The 20,328-nt window shown below is 46.6% G+C and overlaps 1 protein-coding gene across 1 annotated transcript in view; it reads left to right on the top strand.

Moving 5' to 3' along the window:
* The window catches only part of PAPPA (pappalysin 1), a 240,957-nt gene that overhangs the window by 113,059 nt on the left and 107,570 nt on the right, over positions 1-20,328 (top strand). The window contains exon 9 of the mRNA XM_042964314.1: positions 929-1,020. Within this exon, the coding sequence (XP_042820248.1) occupies positions 929-1,020 (92 nt within the window). The remainder of the gene's footprint in view (positions 1-928; positions 1,021-20,328) is intronic.

A 20,328-nucleotide genomic window follows, 5' to 3' on the forward strand; every position in this document is an offset into this window, starting at 1 on the left:
GCTATGGCGACTGCGGAATGGAATTTTAACTTTTTTTGTTGTCTTAATTGATTTAAATGGTCAAGTAGAGATTAGGTGGCTTATCTGTGATCACGTGGCCGGTTTGGAACAAGGGGATCTAACACCAAGTTTTCTGTTTCTCGATGGATGGGGATTTTCCAGGTAGTGGCAATCCATTCAGTCCTTCAGCTCTTACTCTTCCTTCCAATTCAGAAAGCATTGCTCATTTTCTGTTCATCCCAACCTCTGCAGAATCACTCTTAGGTGATAGAAAGTATTCCAGAAAACCCCACAAAACACCAAAAAAAAACAAGAGAAGGCACTTCTGTTTCCCAGTAGTATAGTTTCAAGGCCCTTGGAGTTCCTGATGCCATGAAACGACATACCCAATGGAGAGAGCAATACTTCCTGGTGAAAGGAAGACCAGACTCAAGCATGTGACTGGGAAAAAAAAAATATTTATTTTTAAGTTCATTGGGTGAGGAATGTGGGGGGGGGGGTAAGTTAAGTCATAGTGAAGAACAGCGCTGATATTTCAGAAGCTCAGAAATTTCCTTCAAATCCACCATTTCAAAATGGCAGCAAGATCTTCCAGACACAGAGGAGCAAGTTCTGTTCATTTATTCATTCATCCATTCATCCATTTCTTTCTCCCATCTGACTTAAATAACAAGATCTCAGAGAATGAGTTTGAGGCAGGAGCTCTGCTTTGTCATGGGAAGTCCAAAGTTAGGCCAATATAGTAGGATCTTACCAATTTATATCTTTACACGTCTCATTTTGAAGATGGAGAAATGGAGACTCAGACAGGGCAAGGGATTTGGCCTGAGGCCTCTTGGGATGTTCATGGCCTGGGAGGGGCTCCTCCAGGCCCAGCTGCGGTTCTGAAGCAGCTCTGACAGATTTCTCTTCTGTACCTGGTCTGCAGAAGCCAAGGTGAAGAATGTGATGATATGAATAAGCTCAATGGGGATGGCTGCTCCCTTTTCTGCCGAAAGGAGGACTCCTTCAATTGCATTGGTAAGTCTTCGTCATTTCTTTGGGCTTAGCTGGAGAAGGGGACCGTGCAGAATAGCCACTTCAATAACAGCAGTACTTATGACTAATGGTGATTTACTCCTTCGTATTACAAATATTTGCTGAATGCCTCCTGTAGGCCAGACCTTGTTTTAGACACTGGGGAATACAGCAATGGGAAGCAAACAAAAATGGGCACTTGCACCTGCCCTCATGGAGCTCATGTTCCCACTGGATGACAGCAATGGCTGCTGGTAACTCTTTTTCAGTCTAGCTTCACCTTCCATTCATCATAGCCCTTCTTCATGCCAGCTCTCCAGGATGGTTATGAGTACAGATTTTTATTAAGGCTTTTTATTCTCATGTTAGAGATGAGAAAAATCAAAAGCCAGAGAAATGATAAAACTTGTCCAGCGTCACACGAGTTAGAAGTGATAGAAGACAGAGCAGACAGAGCAGACAGGCTTGAACCTGATTCTGCCTGATTCTTAAGCACATGCTCAGCTTAGTTTGCTGCACAACCCCCAGCCAAGATCCAGGAACCACTGCAGTCCCCTCTGCACACTCAGAACCTCGAGGAATAGCAGACCAGCCTGTGTTTAGAAAGCAAAAGTCCTTTTCCCACCTTCACTGAGTCAGATGGGAAATTTGTTTTCCTCTGGCTTCTCTAGGAGTCTGGCTGTTCTTGTTGTTACAGCCCCACTTGGGAGGCCCCGGCCAGCCTGGGGCTGGTAAACAGTCAGGGGTTGGGGGGCAGGGATGGAATTTTGAGCTGGCTCAGATGAGATCATACTTCCTTTAAGATGCAAATCGATACCTGAAGATCAAAGGTCCCCCGGCTAATCCCCTGGGCTGGAGGTGAAAACTAATCACAATTCATTTGCAAGTACAAAAGACAGAGGTGCTCTATCTGAAGCGGGAAGGGGCAGCTACTGAGGGGATGAAAACATTGGTGGGAAGATTTCTCACTGAAAGGCAATTTTCTAGGAAGACTAAAGGGAAGGAAATGTCATCGGGTCCTCACATTTGCAGTGCATTACAGCGACGCATTTAGACCTGACTTCTCCCTAGAGATTGTGAGCACTGTGAGCTCTTCACCATATATCGTTCACCCTTATTCCATTCTCAGCACACATTGATTGAGCACCTGCTATCTCCCTGGCACCAGGTAGGGGCTCAGCAACACAGTAAGAGGTGTCCCACAGCTTGCCGTGGATGGAAGCCAAGGAAGACATGGAGGAAGGAAAAACGGGAGGAGAATTTCCAGGCAGGACCTTGGGTTTCTAAATGACAGAAGGTTGTTTTCTGTCGATCTGGGTATGGTCCATGGTAAAAACGTGATGTTAGCATAGTGGTATGGTGGAAGGAGCCTGGACTGAAAATTAAGAAAACCCAAAGTCCTCACTGTGCTGAGAATTTGCTGCCTAACACTGGCCAAGTTGCTTCTCTAGTCTGGGCCTCAGTTTATCTCCTGTAAACTTGAAAGGATTGAGATAGGTGGTCTCTAAGGGCCTTACCTGCCCATGACTTGTGTGATTTCCAAGGTGTGTGACTATTTCCCATCCCTATGAGCTATTTGCCTTTGTCGCTATCTTTGCAACACCCAGCATCACTCTCCAGTCATGCTGGGAAATATCTTCCTATGTTACTCGCACAAAGGTGGCATGTAGCTTAAATGCTTCTGGAAGGAAGGCAGGATGTGGTGTGAGGGTTAGATATGGTATCCTAAAAGAGATGCTTGGGTGGCCCTGACACCCACGTTGTAGGTTGTTTCAGCACTGTGTGGCAATAAACAAAAACAAGAAAGCCTCCTTCAGGTAGAAGTGCATCGTCCATGGAAGGGGTCTGCGAGCTACAGTCCATGGGCCAAAACTGGCCTACTGCCTATATTTGTAAGTAAAGTCTTACTGGAACACGGCATGCTCATTACGTATTGTCTATGGCTACTTTCCGGCTACAAATTATTGAGCAGTTGCAGCAGATATCCTATGGCCCAAAAAGCCTACAATATTTACTCGTCTGGCCTTTTACAGACCTTTGCTGACCCCTGGCTCATGGATTTGAGGTCTTTGATACTCTTGGTTATTGGAGCCTGGTGCAGAGAGGAGGTGAAAACCAGGCCATGGTTTGCCGTATCTAAGAAAAAGAACTGAATTTTAAGTCGACGGGTGGGGTCTGGGAGACTCTTAGAAATAGCACTGGACAGTGAGTCCAGTCTTTGGGTGCCTAACCCCTCGGGCCCAACTTTCCCACCTATACATTAGCCAGAATGACTGTTTTGGACTAGATCACTGATTTTCACACTATGTTAACTGGGATGTTTAAGAGGAAAGAGATGAGGGTGAGGGAGGTACCAAGAAGGTGAGACTTGGACCCTCATAGATAAAGGTTGATGTGCTGTTGGTGTCTACTAGGTTCTGAGTCTTGTGCTGGTGATGATGATCTTTAATGAACATCTATTATATACCAAGCACATTTCAAACCCTTATTTTCATAACAATCCTTTTGGTTTTGCTTTTACGAAAGAGAAAGCCCAAGCATGCAGAGGTGAACTAAGGATATACAGTTCAATGGTAGAATCAGGACTCAACCCCAGAGAGTCTGATCCCAGACTATGGTGAGCTACCTGAAAAAAAAAAAAAAAAAGTAGCTCTTGGTCTTGTAGGGTTTTCAGGGTAAATGAGGAACACACTGCTGTAGAATAGTTCCTATAGTGAATTAACGAACTGGAATACAAAATTGTCAGTGGTGTGAATGGTGACTCTTAGTTACCTGGTATATTCAGTATGGTTTGTGTTAGAGGAGGGACCTCACCTACACCCTCACCCTCACCCATTAGAATTCCATCATAGAGACTCAATGAGACACAGGACATTCCAGGAATTAGGGAGTGTATCCAGAGATCCCAACTCCCAAGAACTTCATTCCAAAGAGAAGCTCCATGCCTTTGAGTCTAGAAAAACATCTTCCCTTAAGAATAGCTGAAGAATAGACAGTGAATCTTTGGCTCTCACCAGATCCAACTTATGTGAGTCAGAGAAATGGCAGTGCAGTGTGGGAGGCTTTGCTGAGGTGGACTGGTTTCATCATTATATTGGTCAAGGCAGTGGCCAAACAAACAGGCCTGAGTGAGACTCACTTGGGCTCTCATACCATGGCTTAGACATGGGACCTTAGCTAAACATCAGTGTTCTCATCTAGAAAATGGTAAAAGTCATGGGACTCCACTGTGGAAGATATTTATCAATAATTTGGGATACTTGTTATCTGGATCCCCTTAGACTTAGGAAATAACTCTCCTTGATATAATAATAATGAGGCAGAGCCAGGGCCCTCTATAAAAGTTGAAAATCCCAAAGTCTCTTTCCCCCAGTCCCCTTTATAGCTTGAGGGTGGGCACAAGCCCTACACTTTCCCTTGGTCAGACACACCAATGTAAGACATTGAATCAGAAGCTAGTGGTAGTAAGACATGGGGACATCACAGAAGCCATTTTGATAAGGATGGCTATAACTCGTGTGTTTCCAAAGTACCAGTGACAGCACATAGCATTAGCACCACAGTGACTCTGTTCTGATGTTTTCACAAGGCCAGTCCTGGGACCTAATCTTGAGCTTAGAATTGGGCTTCAGAGCATGCAAGCCTGGCTCTCCAGTTTGCCTGTTTTGCTAAGTTAGCCAACGTTGGTTTCTGTTGATTGTCACTTAGAATCCTGACTGCAAATTGTTGTCATAAGATACTGTGAAGTTTAACCCCATTCCTAGCAAGTTGGATGTGTTGGATGCATGTTACTGTGACTTTTCTCAGTGTGTGCTTGGGGGGAGGGGAGGACTATCAACAACCACCATTTATGGGCACCCACTAGGTGGTATGCCCTAGGTCATGCACCTTTCTTTAGTGTGAACCAATGGGAGAACTCTTATATCCAGATGAGAGATTTAAGAGCTATTATGATCTCTTAACCTGCTCAAGGTACCAGGGCTCATAGAGGTGTGACCCCATGTCAGATTGAGTAGGCAGCCTCCACTTTTTCTTCTCTACCACACTGCCCACCCCATCTGAATGAATGACTTCCTTCTCCCTTCCTTCCTTTCTTCCCTCCCTCCTGTCCTTCTTCCTTACTTTCTTTTCTTCTTTAGTGTTGTTGTTGTTGTTATTATTATTATTATTATTATTATTATTATTATTTTTGTCACTAGCAGGGCCAGTGATTTCCCTGGGTTTGGTAACACCAGTGTGAGGGTGGGTGACAGATTTATGGTGGCATTTCCCATTCACTTTTCAGAAGCCCACACATCCGGAAGTATTCCCAAGGTACCAATGTGTTATTATGCAACACCCTGAGACTTCCCTTTCCCGCCCCAGTGCCCTCATCCCCAGGCACATAATACGCTGCTTGTTAAAAGGAACACCACCCACAAGACCTCTTAGGCAATGCAGGCTACATCCCCAGCAATGTGGAAATTATCTTGTCCTCCCCTCCCCCACCTTTTTAAAAACATAACATACACCAGGCCTGAGGCTTCAGTTAAAAAATGTGGTATCAGTAAAATGATAACTCCCCACCCCCAAACAGGCACTGGCTGGAGGCATTGTTCAGCAGCTCCGGGAACACTGTTCCTAAAGCACTGAGTCGTAAACTACAGGCAGGCTGCTGATAAAAGCTGAAGGGGGGGAAGGTGATGGTCAAATTAGACAAACTGTGAAGCATCCCCAAGAGGGGCTCCCCTTAGCGACCCGTCTCAAGCCAGTGCTGGAGGTGAGCTACCTTCTGAGATGAGGTACAGTCCCTTACAGGAGATGCCATTGTGGGAGGGTTCCTCCTGCTCCGTTTTGATTTACCGCCCCGCATCCTTCAGGATGGCTGGGCTCAGGGATCAGCTTAGATGTAAGGGCCTGGGCTGCAGCTCAGGATCCCAGAGCCTCAGTTTCCCCTTCTGTGACACAAGAGGGATCAAGCTGCGGGCTATTGGGTCTCTTTCCCTGCTTGGCACTGAGGCATCCTCAATGTGTCAGGCATCTATTTAAAGCCTCTGAGGCAGGGCGCCTGGGTTGCTCAGTCGGTTGAGCATCAGACTTCAGCTCAGGTCATGATCTCATGGTTCGAGGGTTCAAGCCCTGCGTCCGGCTCTGTGCTGACAGCTTGGAGCCTGGAGTCTGCTTTGGATTCTGTGTCTCCCTCTCTCTCTCTGTCCCTCCTGCACTCATGCTCTCTCTCTCTATCTTTCTGTCTCTGTCTCTCAAAAATAAATAAACGTTAATAAATAATAATAACAAAATAAAGCCTCCAAGGCTTCAAATCCTGCTTGAGGCCGATATACAGTTAGGAAAACAAAGCAAATGGCCCCCCATGTTGTCATTCCCTGACATACACACATGCCCTGTGTATCTCTTTTTCTCAATTCTTCATAATTCCTCTCTCCCCACCGTTCCCTGCTGTTAGCATGACGTTGTCTCTGGTCCCTGACATAGCATCTCCAGCCCTGTCCCATGGCCAGTAACTCAATTATCTGTGAGGCAGCTGAGGGGGAGGAGGGGAGATCAATCCTCCTACCCACCAGTCCCTGGGAGGGGCGGGGGTCACAGAGCCTTGTGGCCCCTCTGTCAGGCTGCCCTGGCCTGCTCTGAGCCAAGGCGAGAAAGGAAAACAAGAAGATGAATCGCCATGTCTTCTTGGTGGATGTTCTGATGAGACTTTAGAACAACAGTGACTAAAAAGAAAAACAGCATCTGGTTGGGGGGGGGGGGGAGGAGGAGGAATGGAAGGGGGAGGGAGAATGGGCTCTGCTGGGAGTTGCATTTGTTATTATTTTTCTTTCTAACAAAGTGAAATCATAAGACGATCTACCTCTCACCTTACAAAAAAATGAAAATCAGCAAAACAAACCTTCTCCTGGATGCGTGTATGACTTCAGACTTCCCTCTGTGGGAAACATAGTAGCTTTCATCGAAATACCTTCCTGAAATAAAGCATCCTGTCCCTGGACTTGAAGACAGGCCATCACAAGAAGAGAAGAGAAATATTAGCAGTAGTTGCGGTGCTGGTGGGGAAGGTGGTGACCGTCAGCTAGGCTGGGTGGCATGCTTGGTGCTGGCATAATGACACATGACACAGTGATAGGTAAGAACAGAGATGCTGGGGGCGCCTGGGTGACTTGGTTGGTTGAGCTCCCGACTCTTGATTTCAGCTCAGGTCATGATCCCAGGGTCATGGGATCGACTGAGCCCTGCGTCAGGCTCTGTGATGAGCTCGGAGCCTGCTGAAGATCCTTTCTCTCTTCCTCTGCTCTTCTTCCCTGCTCGCTCACTCTCTCTCTCTCAAAATTCTTTAATGTTTATTTATGTTTGAGAGAGAGAGAGAGAGAGAGAGAGAGAGAGGAGAAGCAGAGAGAGACAGACACAGAATCCGAAGCAGGCTCCAGGCTCTGAGCTGTCAGCACAGAGCCCGATGTGGGCCTTGAACTCACGAGCTGTGAGATCATGACCTGAGCTGAAGTAGGACGCTTAACTGACTGAGCCACCCAGGGGACTTCTCTCTCTCTCAAATTAAAACACAAAACAACACAAAACAAACCCAACATTGATTATGGGTGACAAGCCTGGCCCAGGCACTTGTAACCCAGGCCTCAGTTTTCTCATCAGTAAAATGGGTTAGTAATGGATCCTACCTCTTAACAGTTATTGCGGGGATGACACGAAGTTATACATGTAAAGTATGTTTTAAAGCGGTGGCACCTGGTGAGTGTTACATCTGCATTTGCTGCTACTGTATTATTACTGTTATTAATACCAATAATTCAGAAGTTGTATCAATCCACCCAGGAATCCTGTAAGATAAATAATGTTATTAGCCCAGTTTCCTAGAGGACATCATCTGAGATTCAGAGAGGTTAAGTAACTTGTCCAAAATCCCACAGCTAGAAATAGCAGAAGTGTGGTTCACAGTCCCTGGGCAGCATCTACACACTGAACCGTGAAGTCGCTTCATTTAGTAGGCACCCAGCTGTACCAGCTTCTGTGTTAAGAATGTGTTTTTCAAATGACTTCATATTTCCCCAGCAAGTTTTCTGCACAGACTAATATTGCCCATTCTGCTGATGAGGAGACTGAGGTGCTGAGAGTTTCAGTGGCTTGTCCTAAGTCACACAGCCAGGGAGATCAGAAAAAGTGACTTCAAGACCCCATCTGCCTGCCTCTAAAGACCATGTCCAGTATCCAGATGAACTCCCCCAAACCAGCAGACAGCTTCTCTTTTCCAGTCTTTCTGTTTTGGTGCCCTTGGCTCACAGCAGGAATGAAAGTGAACGCATAGGTCCTTCTGTTCTTTTCTCATGAGTCATGAAAGCTACAACTTTCAGTTATTATCACCCTATAAACATTCCACTGCGTAAACCCATGCCCCCAACATAGGGCCCTCCTGTGTTTCGGGCTGTATTTTCATTTTTAACAGCTCACCCTCCATTGACAGTAGCCACATTGTTTTTTAGCTTAGGAGGACTTTTGACACTTAATCCTGTTGTCATGGCAATCTGGTAGTGACAAGAGGTGCCTGAGTTCAAACGTCTCTCTGTTGTAATTACTACCTGGGTCATCCTGGGCTCCTCCCATCCTCTCTCAGAGTCTCCGTGTCCTCTCTGGAAAACGGGCATAATTATAACCCCACAGTTCTGTTTAGAGGAAGATGGGCATAATGTCTGTAGGATGTTTAGCACAATGCATGGCAGTTAGTGGATGTTCCACGATGTCAGTGAATGCCACTTCCCCTTCCTCACTCCCATGTCAGTCCATCCCGGGCAAAAGTGGTCCTGAGCCTGATCTGCTGGAAAAATGCGGAGGTCCCTTGTACAAAGTGATCGAACCCCCTTGATCTCAGCTTCCCCAGCTATCAGGTGATGGGGTGAGCTAGATGAGCTCCCAGGGCCCTTTCAACTCTGACTTCCAGAATTTAAATCCCAGATCATTATTGTTTTTAAACTGTGCATTTTAAAAGAAATGAGGGCTTGGGGAGGAGAAAGGAATTCCTTTAACCCACAGGGTCAAAGGGGGTCACTGAGGGGACAAAGGAGCAGGAAAGGGAGGCGATGGGGCGGAAGGCTGCCGAGAGGGGCAGGACCGAAGATCTGAAGTCCTCAACCGGGAGGTCTGATGGATGCATTCAAACACCCTGAGTCGAGTCAGCACCGGTTAGGATCAAGCTTGCCATCCAGCCTCAGACCTCAGCTTGCCACCTCCTTCGGAAACCCGGGAGGCCTACCCCACAGAGAGGCCAGGCTGGAATGAAAAGAAACAGGAGGCTGTGACGCCAGAAGGGAGGAATTCTAGCCCTCAGCCCAGGTCGGCTTCCTGGCTCACAGGGAGGGGTCAGGCTCAGAAGGACTTGGAGCTTGCCTGAATTTGAGGAATCAAGACCACACTTTGATGTGTGCCTTTGAAAGGCAGCCTGACTCCAAGGCAGGTGAATCTGGGTAGCCAAGAACAAGGGCTTCTTTATGGCATTTAAAGTGACCAGAGACCAGCCTGCACATACATGCGCCTTGCTGTGCATCAGTGCGGTTGTGACCGAGGTAGCTGGGGAGACAGAGAGGCCTGGGGGGCCAGGTGTCGGAGAATTTTCCTAGCTGCTGGCTCCCTGCTCTTTCTTGGGGACCATGTTGTGTTGGAAGAGACATTTAATATTCATGAGCTGTGATCTCCACTTGAAGGGAATGCCCTGGGGGAAATTGAAATATTAAGCAAGTGAGGGATATAGACCTAATTGTATCCTCCTTTTCTTTTTGGACAGAGAAATAATGTGCCTAAAATAAAATGATGGATGGGCAGCCGGGATTGTGTGAAAAGCCCGGTGTTGCAGCCTGCAGAATAAAACAGCTAACATAGGCAGTCAGAACCAGGCAGAAGATGGGGCCAGCTGGCTGCTGGGTCACTTTGTGTCATTCATTCGCACGTTTCTTGACGCCTGCTGTGTGCCCAGCCCGGTGCTAGCTGCAGGAAGACAAGGAAGCAGTGGCAAGGCAGGCCAGGGAAACGACACGAAGAAGTATCTGAATGTGATTGTTGAAAATGCCAGTCAGTGGATGTACTTAGAGGTGTGTAAGTGGAGGGCCTCCTTTGCACTGAGGAGTCAGGGATGGCTTCCTTGAGGACACCTACATTTAAGCTCGGACCGGAAGGTCAAAGAAGCGGACAAATTAAGGAGATGTGGAGCAGGGTGACGGGGTAAGGAGTGTAAGAAGCTCAGACTATCAAATCCTCAAGGCAGGAGACAACTTGAGAGGGTGCCACAGAAAGGCAGCACAGCCAGAAGGCAGTGAAGGAGGGGATGAGGCTGATACCTTGCGAGCTCCAATCCTTGAGGTCCCTGTAGACCTCAGTGGGGCTGCTGCCCCTGGTGTGATGTTCTGTGCCAAGCCCTGCGCAAGGCACCAGAGGCTTGAGTGCCTATGCATGTTTGGACTGGTCAGGGGTCAGCCAACCTCTGCCCTTGGCCAGACTCCCATCTGCTGCCCGTTTATGGGTACATGCAGTTTCATTGAAACCCATTTATGTTCCTTGGTGTAGGTGTTTGCCAATACAAAGACAGAGTTGAGTAGCTCCAGCAGAGACCTTGTAGGGCCCACGGAGCCACAATATTTCCTGTCTGGCCCTGTACAGAAAAAGTTGCCAACCAACCACTGGCATAGATGGGTGACTATATAGGTGGGTAAGAAAACAGCCATTTAGGGAGGTCAAGGAGCGTGAGAGATGAAGGTATGGCCTTATCCATCTTGCTCTTGGGCCTGTAGAAGTGTAGCTGTAATTGTCTTGACTCCCCCCAACATTTTCCCAATACACATCGGGCTCCCTTGCCCTTCATGGAAGAAATTATCCTTCCCTGTGTCCCCAGCACTCAGCTGGAGCCGGTCACTAACTGACTCTGTGGTAGAAAAGAGTGGCCAGTGGAGCCCAAACTGCTCACCGCCTAAAGGCGGACGGAGTCATGGATCCTCCTGGGGCTGCGCAAGGGAGTAGTGTATTGATATTTATGGAGAACCTACTACGTGGTCTCATTTCAAACCCATGGCAGCCCCTGGCAACCAGGCATTATTATCACCACTTTCCACATGACACAACAGAGCCCCCAACTGTTTAAGTGACTTTTGAGAAAGTGGCCCTCATTCAATGAGTATTTATTGAGCTGGAAAACCACCACGAGGGGAAACAAACCTTCGGGAGTACTGCATCCCACACAGCACAGGACACGTGGCCTCCCGTCTTGATTTCCACGAGGCTGCAGGAAGGCAGGTACCATTACTCCCCTTTTACACAAGGAGAAATTGAGGCTCAGGGAGATGAAGTGACCTGTCCAAAGCAGGTGATTATTAAACAGCAAAGCTGGGATTTGAACCAAGATCCACCCAGCTCCACAAGGAGGGGAGCTGGTGGCCTCCTCCCATACACCAGACTTTCAGAACAAGTAGGAGTGGTAAGATATGTTTGTATAATTCCAGTCTTCTTCTATTTCATCATCCCAGACAATAGACATTACAGTAGAAATAGCTCATGATTAATTTGATTAATTTCATTAATTGAATGCTTTTTCTCTATTAACTCCTTTGATTAATTGCATTGACCCTATGTGGTAGTTTTAATATGATGGTAAGATGTCTGGATAAGAAAAAAGCACAGAGATGTTAAGTAATTTACTCAAGGCTTCCAGTAAGGGATTCCCGCCCTGGAAGTCTGGCTCTTAAGCCCTCAGGCTGAACGATTAATTTACACTACCTCTCGATCATTAAGGTTATCTAATAAAATGTGTCCTCTCAAGAGCTGAACAGGCTGCCTGCAAACAGATAATGAGAAGGGGAAACAATGTGCAGAGGAAAGGAGTCTTCACTTAACAAAAGGATCCCAGGGTCTCTTTAAGAAACACTGTCTGAAGTGTTTGTTTACAGATCATTAAATACTTAACAGAGGGAGAAACTAAAAGAGACTTTCTCTTGGCTGCTACTGATTAAGTACCAAGAAGAACTGAAGATAAGGCAAATCTGAGATGATGATAATTTTTAAGGGACTGGGTTTTCAATTTCCATTTGCCAAACAGAAAGATAAAATGTTCCACGCCCCTTGTCTACAGCCCTGCTCACCAGGGCTGAAGTTGGCTTCTCTCCCTCCAAGGCACAGCCACAGGGTCATGCAAAGACAGCTGGGAGCAAATGTGACCAGCATCACCCTAGTTTTTGTCTCTATTAAGTGCCTGCTCCATGCAAAGCTCTGTGTTAGGTAGGCTGCAGATAGGAGGGACAAGTGGCAGCAGAAATTCTTGATTGGAGGACCTCAGAAGACCTTGTCATTAAGGATGTGTGGTGGGAGGTGAACGCAGGAGGAATTGCAAAGCCCTGGACCGGGAGGTGGGGGAGGGGTGAGTCTGACCACTTCCTGGGCACCTGGGCTCAGTTAGAGCAGGTGTAGAGCTCTGCTGCTACAAAGGTCCAGAATGAGGTTTCTTTTGGTGGGGGTGGGGGTGGGTACCATGAGTTCCAAAGAAAGCTTTGGGGAAGTCACAAGATGAGTGGGTGTCTAAGTGTGATCCTGCATCAAGGAACAGTTTCTGGGCGGAAGCGTGACGCGCTCCGGAGCGGTGTTGTAAGATCAGTCTCCCCTCGCTGGGATGCTCTTCAAGGGCCCACGAAGTACTTCTCTTGGCAAAGTGATCTGAAGAGAAATCAGAGTGATTTTTGGCTTTCAACACCAGTCAGAAACCCAGCCCACATCATCCATAAGATTGAACTACACTTTCAACTGCCTTTGGCAGGGCTGGTACAAGTCCTGGCTGGAGCTGGTCCATGAGTTCAGGAGTCCAGAACTATGCATATAACTTGAGTTCAGCCTCATTACCCACGAGAGGGCCACACAAGCATCTTAAACCCCTCCACTTCCCCATTTGTCTTTGTGCCTTTTGCCAAGAAAACTCCTGAATGGAGAGAGAGAGAGAGAGACAAAGACACACACACACACACACACACACACACACACACACACACACACGCACACGGGGTGGGGGGGGGAGAGAGAGAGAGAGAAGCCAATTGACCTGGCCCAAAAAAGAGGGAAGGAGGGAGGGAGGGAGAGAAAGAGAGAGAGAGGCGCCAATTGACCAGAAGAGAGAGAGAGAGAGAGAGAAGCCAATTGACCTGACCTGAAAGAGAGGGGAGCGGGGAGAGAGAGGGGAACAGAGAGACACCAATTGACCTGATCCAAAAGCACAGGGGACCACTTCTCTGCTCTGGGCTAAGTCCACCAAATATCTTTTTCCATCTGTGAAATGGGAGTGCTGTTCTTTACTTCACAGGGTAGCTGTTTCATTTCTTTATGAATTTACTCATCACCGATTTGTTGAGCGCCCCTTACATGTGAGGTCCATACTAGGCACTAGAGATGGCCAAACCTGCTGCGCTTGGGATGGTTGGTTCCTGTCCTTCAGAAAGTGTTCAGTAAATATCGATTATTATTGCTATTAATAATCTAGTTCTTACAAGTAGCAAATGCCCTGTCCCTGAAAGGGATCAAGCAGAAACTTAAGAATCTTTACTCAGAAAAGCCATGAGTGGGATTCTATTCAATATCTTGATTGCACAGACATATTTCAGTGTGTTTCTCCCTTAATTTATCCGGCTCTTTCTTGAAATTTTGAAACTTCCAGGACCTCTGAAGTATACCCTTTATATCCAGTTTTTCTTAACCCCTCTGGCCATCCCTACACAGACCTTTCTGCCCACCCCTTGAACTATTAGAGCTCTCCAAAGTCCCAGAAGGAGCTTTTCGGGTGCTACCCTCTCTCCCCGAGCTCATCATTCAACAACAAAGACCCCCAAATCTCCATCTTCAGTCTGGGCTTTTCTCTTGACCTGTGCATGGACTTGTATACCTGGTTGCTCTAATGGGATGCCCCAAAGGCATTCAAACTCAACCCATCTGATAGCAAGGGGACAGATTTCCTCCCCAGACTGGCTGCAGCTCCTGTTTTTCTCAATCTCCACTGGTGGTGCCACTGGCAAACCAGACATTTAAGCTAGAAGCTTAGGAAACATCCTTAACTCTTCCCTCTCAGTCATTCCCCACATCCAGACAATCGCCATCCCACCCATTTTACTTTGAAAACAAACCCCTTCCCAAATTAGTCCCTCCTCCCTCTCCCTGAGTTTGTTGCTCTACCTGAGTCCCCTCCAGTTCCTGCCCAGACTTTTGCAAGAGAACACGAACGGGTCGCAGGATCCCCCTCTAGGCTTGCCCTTGCCCACCCTCTCCCATGTAGTGAGAGCAAGCTTCCTAAAATGGCAAACATTTTGCCACTCTACATCTGAAGTACCAGGTGGCTCCCCATTGCCCTGGAGATGAATCTAAATCCCTTCTTGTGGCTTTCAAGGTCTGAACTGGGCATTTACACTTCATGTTCCAACATCTTTTGTGCTTTACCTACTAGGCTGTTTCCAGCTTCCATCCATGTGCTTACAGAAGGCCTCTTCCTGGAATGTATCCCCACCCCCAGTCCTAGGACCTCTCAGAGATTCAGCCCCCGCCCCTTACCTCCCAAGGGGAGCCCTGGGGGCTGTGTGCTTGGTGTTGGGAGTCCCTCCCCTGTGCTCCCACAGCATCTTGTACCTCAGGACAAAATGCTGTGCAGCTCTTACCACACACTGAGCTCCGGGAGCGTGAGATCCTGCGTCATTCATCGGACTCCCCAGAATTCAGTCCCAGACCTGGCAAATAATTGGCGGCTCAGTAAATACAGAATAAATGAGTGAAGGAGGGATGTGTTTCTTAAGAGACAGTTTTATTTTTCAGGCAGCAAAGTGTGGTAGTGCGTTGTTGGTCTTCAGAGGCAGGCAAACCCCAGGGTGAATCACAGGCTTTTTTTCTGCATTCTCGGGGGGCCTCTCTGGCAGGATGTCTTTCCTGTGGTGGTTTTGTGCCCAGGCTCTGGAGCTGAGTGGCTAGTGTTCAAGTCCCACTTCTGCCACAAAAGGGGAATGGGAGCTACTTTAGTTTCCTCATCTATAAAAGGACCACATTACAGTATTGACACGCCACAGAGCTGCAAAGCACTATACAAATGTTAACCAGAATGTTCTTTGGAGCCCCATTTTATCTCAGTATAAAGGAGAGAGGAGCTCAGTGGTAACCCTCCTTCTCTGTCTCCATGCTGGCCATGGCCTTAACTCTTTGACAAGGTCCAAACATTTTAGAACCTTAGCAGAAGGGATGGGCAGGTCCAGGGGCTTTGGTGGGCACTTAGGTTCCCCCCACAGGACGGTCAGGTAACCCCAAACTGAGCTCCTTTTCAAAGCTCAGGCCCCATCTCTGCCAGCGTCCTTTTCGGAAGGGAACCTAATTCACCAGTAGCTGGAAAGGACTGCAGGTAGGCCACCCCCCAGGCAGCGAATTCAAAAGGAAGTGGATAGCTGTGTAAATAGCGGCTTTAAGGGGGCATTTAAGCCAGTGTTCTTTGTTAAGGAAATTGATGGCTTTGTAAGCTTGGCCTCTGAAGGCTGTACTTGAGTTGAAGGCTCCCCATCTGTCCTCGTAAATTCCCTAATGGACTGTGGGCCCGGAGGCTGGGCCCTGTGTGTTCAATCACCTGCCAACGAAAGTCGGATTCCACTTTAAAAAAATTAAAAAGGTTTAACCAAAACGTAAGTGATTGAGCCCGTGCAGTTTAACTGGCACAGAATAGCAGAGACGGATTGCTTCCTTTAGGGAAAGGGAGACTTCCTGGTCCTTCACGGAATCTTTTTTTTTTTTTTTCATGCTGGATGCCACGCCAGGTGCCTTCCATACAGCTTCTAGGTTCATCCTCCTAACATCTGGGAAAATACTCGTTATTGCACGGATTAGCCCAAGAGGAAACCGGGACACAGAGGTGAAGTGTGCTGTTCATGGACACCCAGCTCCTTAAGTATAGTGCAGGGGCGTGACCACAGCTCTGTCAGACCCCTGGGCCTCCAATAACACAGAATGGCAGGGCATCTCGGACAGAATCAGATTCGCTTGTCTCTTTAGATCCCTCTCAGTGTCCACTTCCACACATAAGACGTGAACTGGGCAGCATGGGCGGACGGAGGGGCATGGATTGTGGAATCCAACTAGTCAGGATTGGATTTTTGCTCCTACAGCTTGTGAAACCTTATGTGAAGCTAATGACTTACCCTCTTGATGCATGAATTTCCTTGTCTGTTAAATGGGGATAATAGCAACACCAGACAAACCCATAGGGCTCTTCTAGGATTAAATGACATTACATATTGGAAAACATTTAACATAGTGCCTGGCAGTTACCAAGTCTGATTATTCATTTGGCAAATACACTTACTACCTGGTAGCTAAAATTTTAATTAGAGAGGTAGAGGATGCCCTGGGAAGACATAGAGAGGGGCAGGCGACCCTCACCACCCCCACCCCCCGCCTGGAGTGGAGTGCCAGAGAGATTTTGCAGAGGAGTGAGTGGTCACATAATGGCTAAAGATGAGTGGAGGCTAGACAGAGGCAAAGCAGTGCTGGAAATTGGGGGGAATGTAGTCCATTCTGGAAGCAGCCACATTGAGCCTGTCTGAGCTGAGACTGGGGTACACTAGAGAAGAAAGAGAAGGCTGCAGAAGCAGGCAGGGGCCAGATTATGCCTTGTCAATGATCATCAAACCTCCGTCGGAAAATGTTGACTGAATACCAGTGTCTTCTGAGGCAGCCAATTTCACTTTCAGACCAGCTGCAGTTTGTTAGAGGAATTTTCTGCCGTGTCCCCCTGAGACTTCTCTTCTTGAAGTTAAACATCTTCATACATAGGAATATTGCTCAGTGATGGTACCTGCTTTGGGCCCCATTCTCTGACAATATGTAGGGTCCTCAGTGGCCCCAAACTGGTCTGCCCAGTCATCTGGGAACCACAGGGAGCTTCTCTGAGCTCTGTTCTGGAATCTACAGCCAGTTATGCAGTCTGCAATTACATGTCTTATTTGGGCAATCCCCTTCTCCAGTTAGTAGAAAGTGATGTCGGAGGGACCACTACTCCTTAGAATGTTTTCTGTGCATGAGTAATTATGCTGACCCTTATCATTTCTGATAAAAAAACAAAACAAAACAAAACAGGTTTTGATGGATATTTTTAAATGTTCCGGGTGAAAATTTGGGACCAATTTCCCCTGCCCCTCCTTCCTTCTTCCCTTCCCTTTCCTTCCTTCCTTCCTTCCTTCCTTCCTTCCTTCCTTCCTTCCTTCCTTTCCTTCCCTTCCCTTCCCTCTTTTTATCCTTACTGGGAGAAGGGAGAGGCGTATATATACATTACTGTAAGAACAAAGTGCAGTTCAACAATACGAATCAAAGAGCATACAGATTCAAATTAACATAAAATCCTCTTTCAAGGGCAGAAGAGGAGCCCACCCATCATGTAAGGTAACGAAAACTTACCCGCGTACGTTTCTGCCCGTTGAGTTGGCTTCTGCCCTTTAGAGCAGTGTGGCGCATCTCACCAACTTGGAGGTGGAGGCCTCTGTGGCTTGAATGCCTCATCTTTTGGACTTATCTGAACCATATGGCAGGAGGATGGTCTTCGAAGCGGGCCAAACCAATCAGGGCTCTGGTGGGAGGGATCCATTTTGACACTCCAATTTCTTGCGTGGGAACCCCACCAAGAACCCAGCATACTGCGGTCACCTTAGTCACAATCAGCTGTGCCAGACTGGGGTGACTGGCTTGGTTTTCATGTGGTGCCCTGATTCATCCTCAATTCCTTGGCTACCGTTATTTAACATAGCATCCACTTGCCCAGAAGTCTCTCTTCTCTGGAAACGTGAGGATGCCCTAAGATTGGTAAGCTGTTTATTTTACGGACTTGAAGGATACACGTGTGTGCCCATACTGACTTTTGTTTGGATGCGTTGTGTTCTCTTTATATACACCTATTTCTCACAGACCAGTTTCTTTTTGAAATCACAGCTCCCCAATATTTATATAATGAGCCTTGATTAGCCAACCCAAACCCTTCGCCTATAGCAATTAACTGTACAGCATTCAGTGAGTCACTTAACCTTTCTGATTCTTAGTTGCCACATTTGCAAAAGGAGGCACGTGGACTAGATCATTTCTAGAGATCCTTGTGGTGCTACACACTCATGCGTTCAGCAGTATTAACTGATTGTCTTCTGTGTCCTGGAATTTGAAATGTAGTCTCGGGCAAAACAGCCTATGTTTCTGCTCCCAAAGAGCTGCCATTCTATTTAGAGAGAATGCAGTAACCAAGTAAACTTTATTTTTTTTAATGTGTATTTATTTATTTATTTTGAGGGCAGGGGAGAGAGAATGCTCACATGCAGGCAGGGTGGGGGCAGAGAGAGGAGAGAGAGAATCCCAAGCAGGCTGCACACCGTCAGTACAGTGCACAACATGGGGCTTGATCTCACAACCGTGAGATCGTGACCTGAACTGGAGTCAAGAGTCGGAGGCCTGACCGAGCCACCCAGGCTCTCCAAGTAAACTTTTGAAGCAACGAATGCTCTGTGGAAAGTGAAATTGAATAGCGGGATAGCCTGCAGACACTGGAGCGGAGGCAGCATGGTTAGAAAAGGCCTCACAGAGCAGGTGACATGAAGCTAAGGCTAAGACAGTGAGTCGAGAAAGCCACCTGATGATTTGGGAGATGAGCTCCAGATTGTATCTGTGTTAAGAAAATGTGAAAACAATCACGTGTCTGAGTATTTGTCATAATGTCTTATCTGATCATTACAACCACTTTCTAAAATGGGTAGGAATGGATGCCTGGGTGGCTCAGTCGGTTAAGCATCTGACTTCAGCTCACGTCATGGCAGTTCACGAGTTTGAGTCCTGCATCATTGCTCTCTGTTGTCAACTTGGAGCCTGCTTCGGGTTCTTTGCGCCCCTCTCCCACCTTTACTCTCTCTCTCTCTCTCACCCTCTCTCTCTCTCTCACTCGCTCAAAAATAAATGGACATTAAAGATACTAATTGACACAAAGATACTTACTTATTGACACAAAGACCAAAACCCAGAATGATGATTCTGTGTTACTGGTACCGAAGAGTAAGTTAGTGACAGAGGTGAGCTTCAAATTTTGATTTCCTGTTCTGTTTGCTATAGTCCTGTCCTGTTTCTCAGAATGGTTTCAACTGTACCATTCTCTGTTTTCATTTTGCTAACATTTCCCCATCTTCAGACTGCAAACCTGGTTTAATGATTAAAGGGAGTAAAATCAAGAACTAAATACTTGATTAGAACGACTCAGTTGAAGGGGATCATAAAGCCACTTGACGTAACTCTCTTACTCTGTAGAAGCGAAATCGCAGCCCAGAGAGGGAAGTGAGAGAACATCTCTTCTAGACTCACATTCTCTTGATCAAGCTGATGATTTTGAGAAAGGGTCCCATTCTTGTTTGTTTGTTTGTTTCTTTCTTTCTTTCTTTCTTTCTTTCTTTCTTTCTTTCTTTCTCTTTCTTTTTCTTTCTTTCTTTCTTTCTTTCTTTCTTTCTTTCTTTCTTTCTTTCTTTCTTTCTTTCTTTCTTTCTTTCCTACTTTTTCACTTATTTATTTTTGGTGTGGGGTGACGAGATCACATAACAACCACTGATACTTTGTTACCGTCATCACCCTTTTGTGTCACTTTTGTCCATTCTCTGCATATGAATGCTTCAGATTGCTTTTCTCCATTTATTATTAGCTTATGTTATCCAAAACAAATTTCATTCTGTTATTTCCTGCTCATACTTTTAAAGGCCTTTGGGTCCTAGGGTATCACTCTCCCTCCTGACTGTGCTTAGAATGCCTGCCTATTTTGTGGCCACTACATAATTCATTGTGGGACTGAATTTTACCTCCTCTCCCATATCATGAGATAGCATTGGAACCCAAAAGAGACCCGGCTGAAAATCTTTCAGGGCTTTGAGCATCCTGCTCTATTGAATGCCTTCTCACTTATTAGGATCACTATCTTTGTTTACGATCTCTTTAGGCCGTTCAAATAACTATAGCAAATTCAAGGTGATGTAAATGTATCTTCAAGTTCCAATTCATAAGACCATCACATCTCTTTATTACATTTCAGCCCAGTATGCAGCACCTTTTCCATCCAGATGTTCCATTTCTTTGCAAATTCAGTTAAGAAAGAAAATAAAATAATATTTAGGACAGATGGTGAGGCAGAATGTCTCATGGGGGAAAAAATATTATGGGCTGCTTTAGATGGAATTGGATTTTTTTTCCTCCCAATGTGTGCTTGGATTTATAATATGATCTCATTCTAATTAATATTTTCATAAAAATCTTTCTTTA

Source organism: Panthera tigris, chromosome D4 (genome assembly GCF_018350195.1).
Source record: "Panthera tigris isolate Pti1 chromosome D4, P.tigris_Pti1_mat1.1, whole genome shotgun sequence".
In the NCBI taxonomy this organism is placed as follows: Eukaryota; Metazoa; Chordata; class Mammalia; order Carnivora; family Felidae; genus Panthera; species Panthera tigris.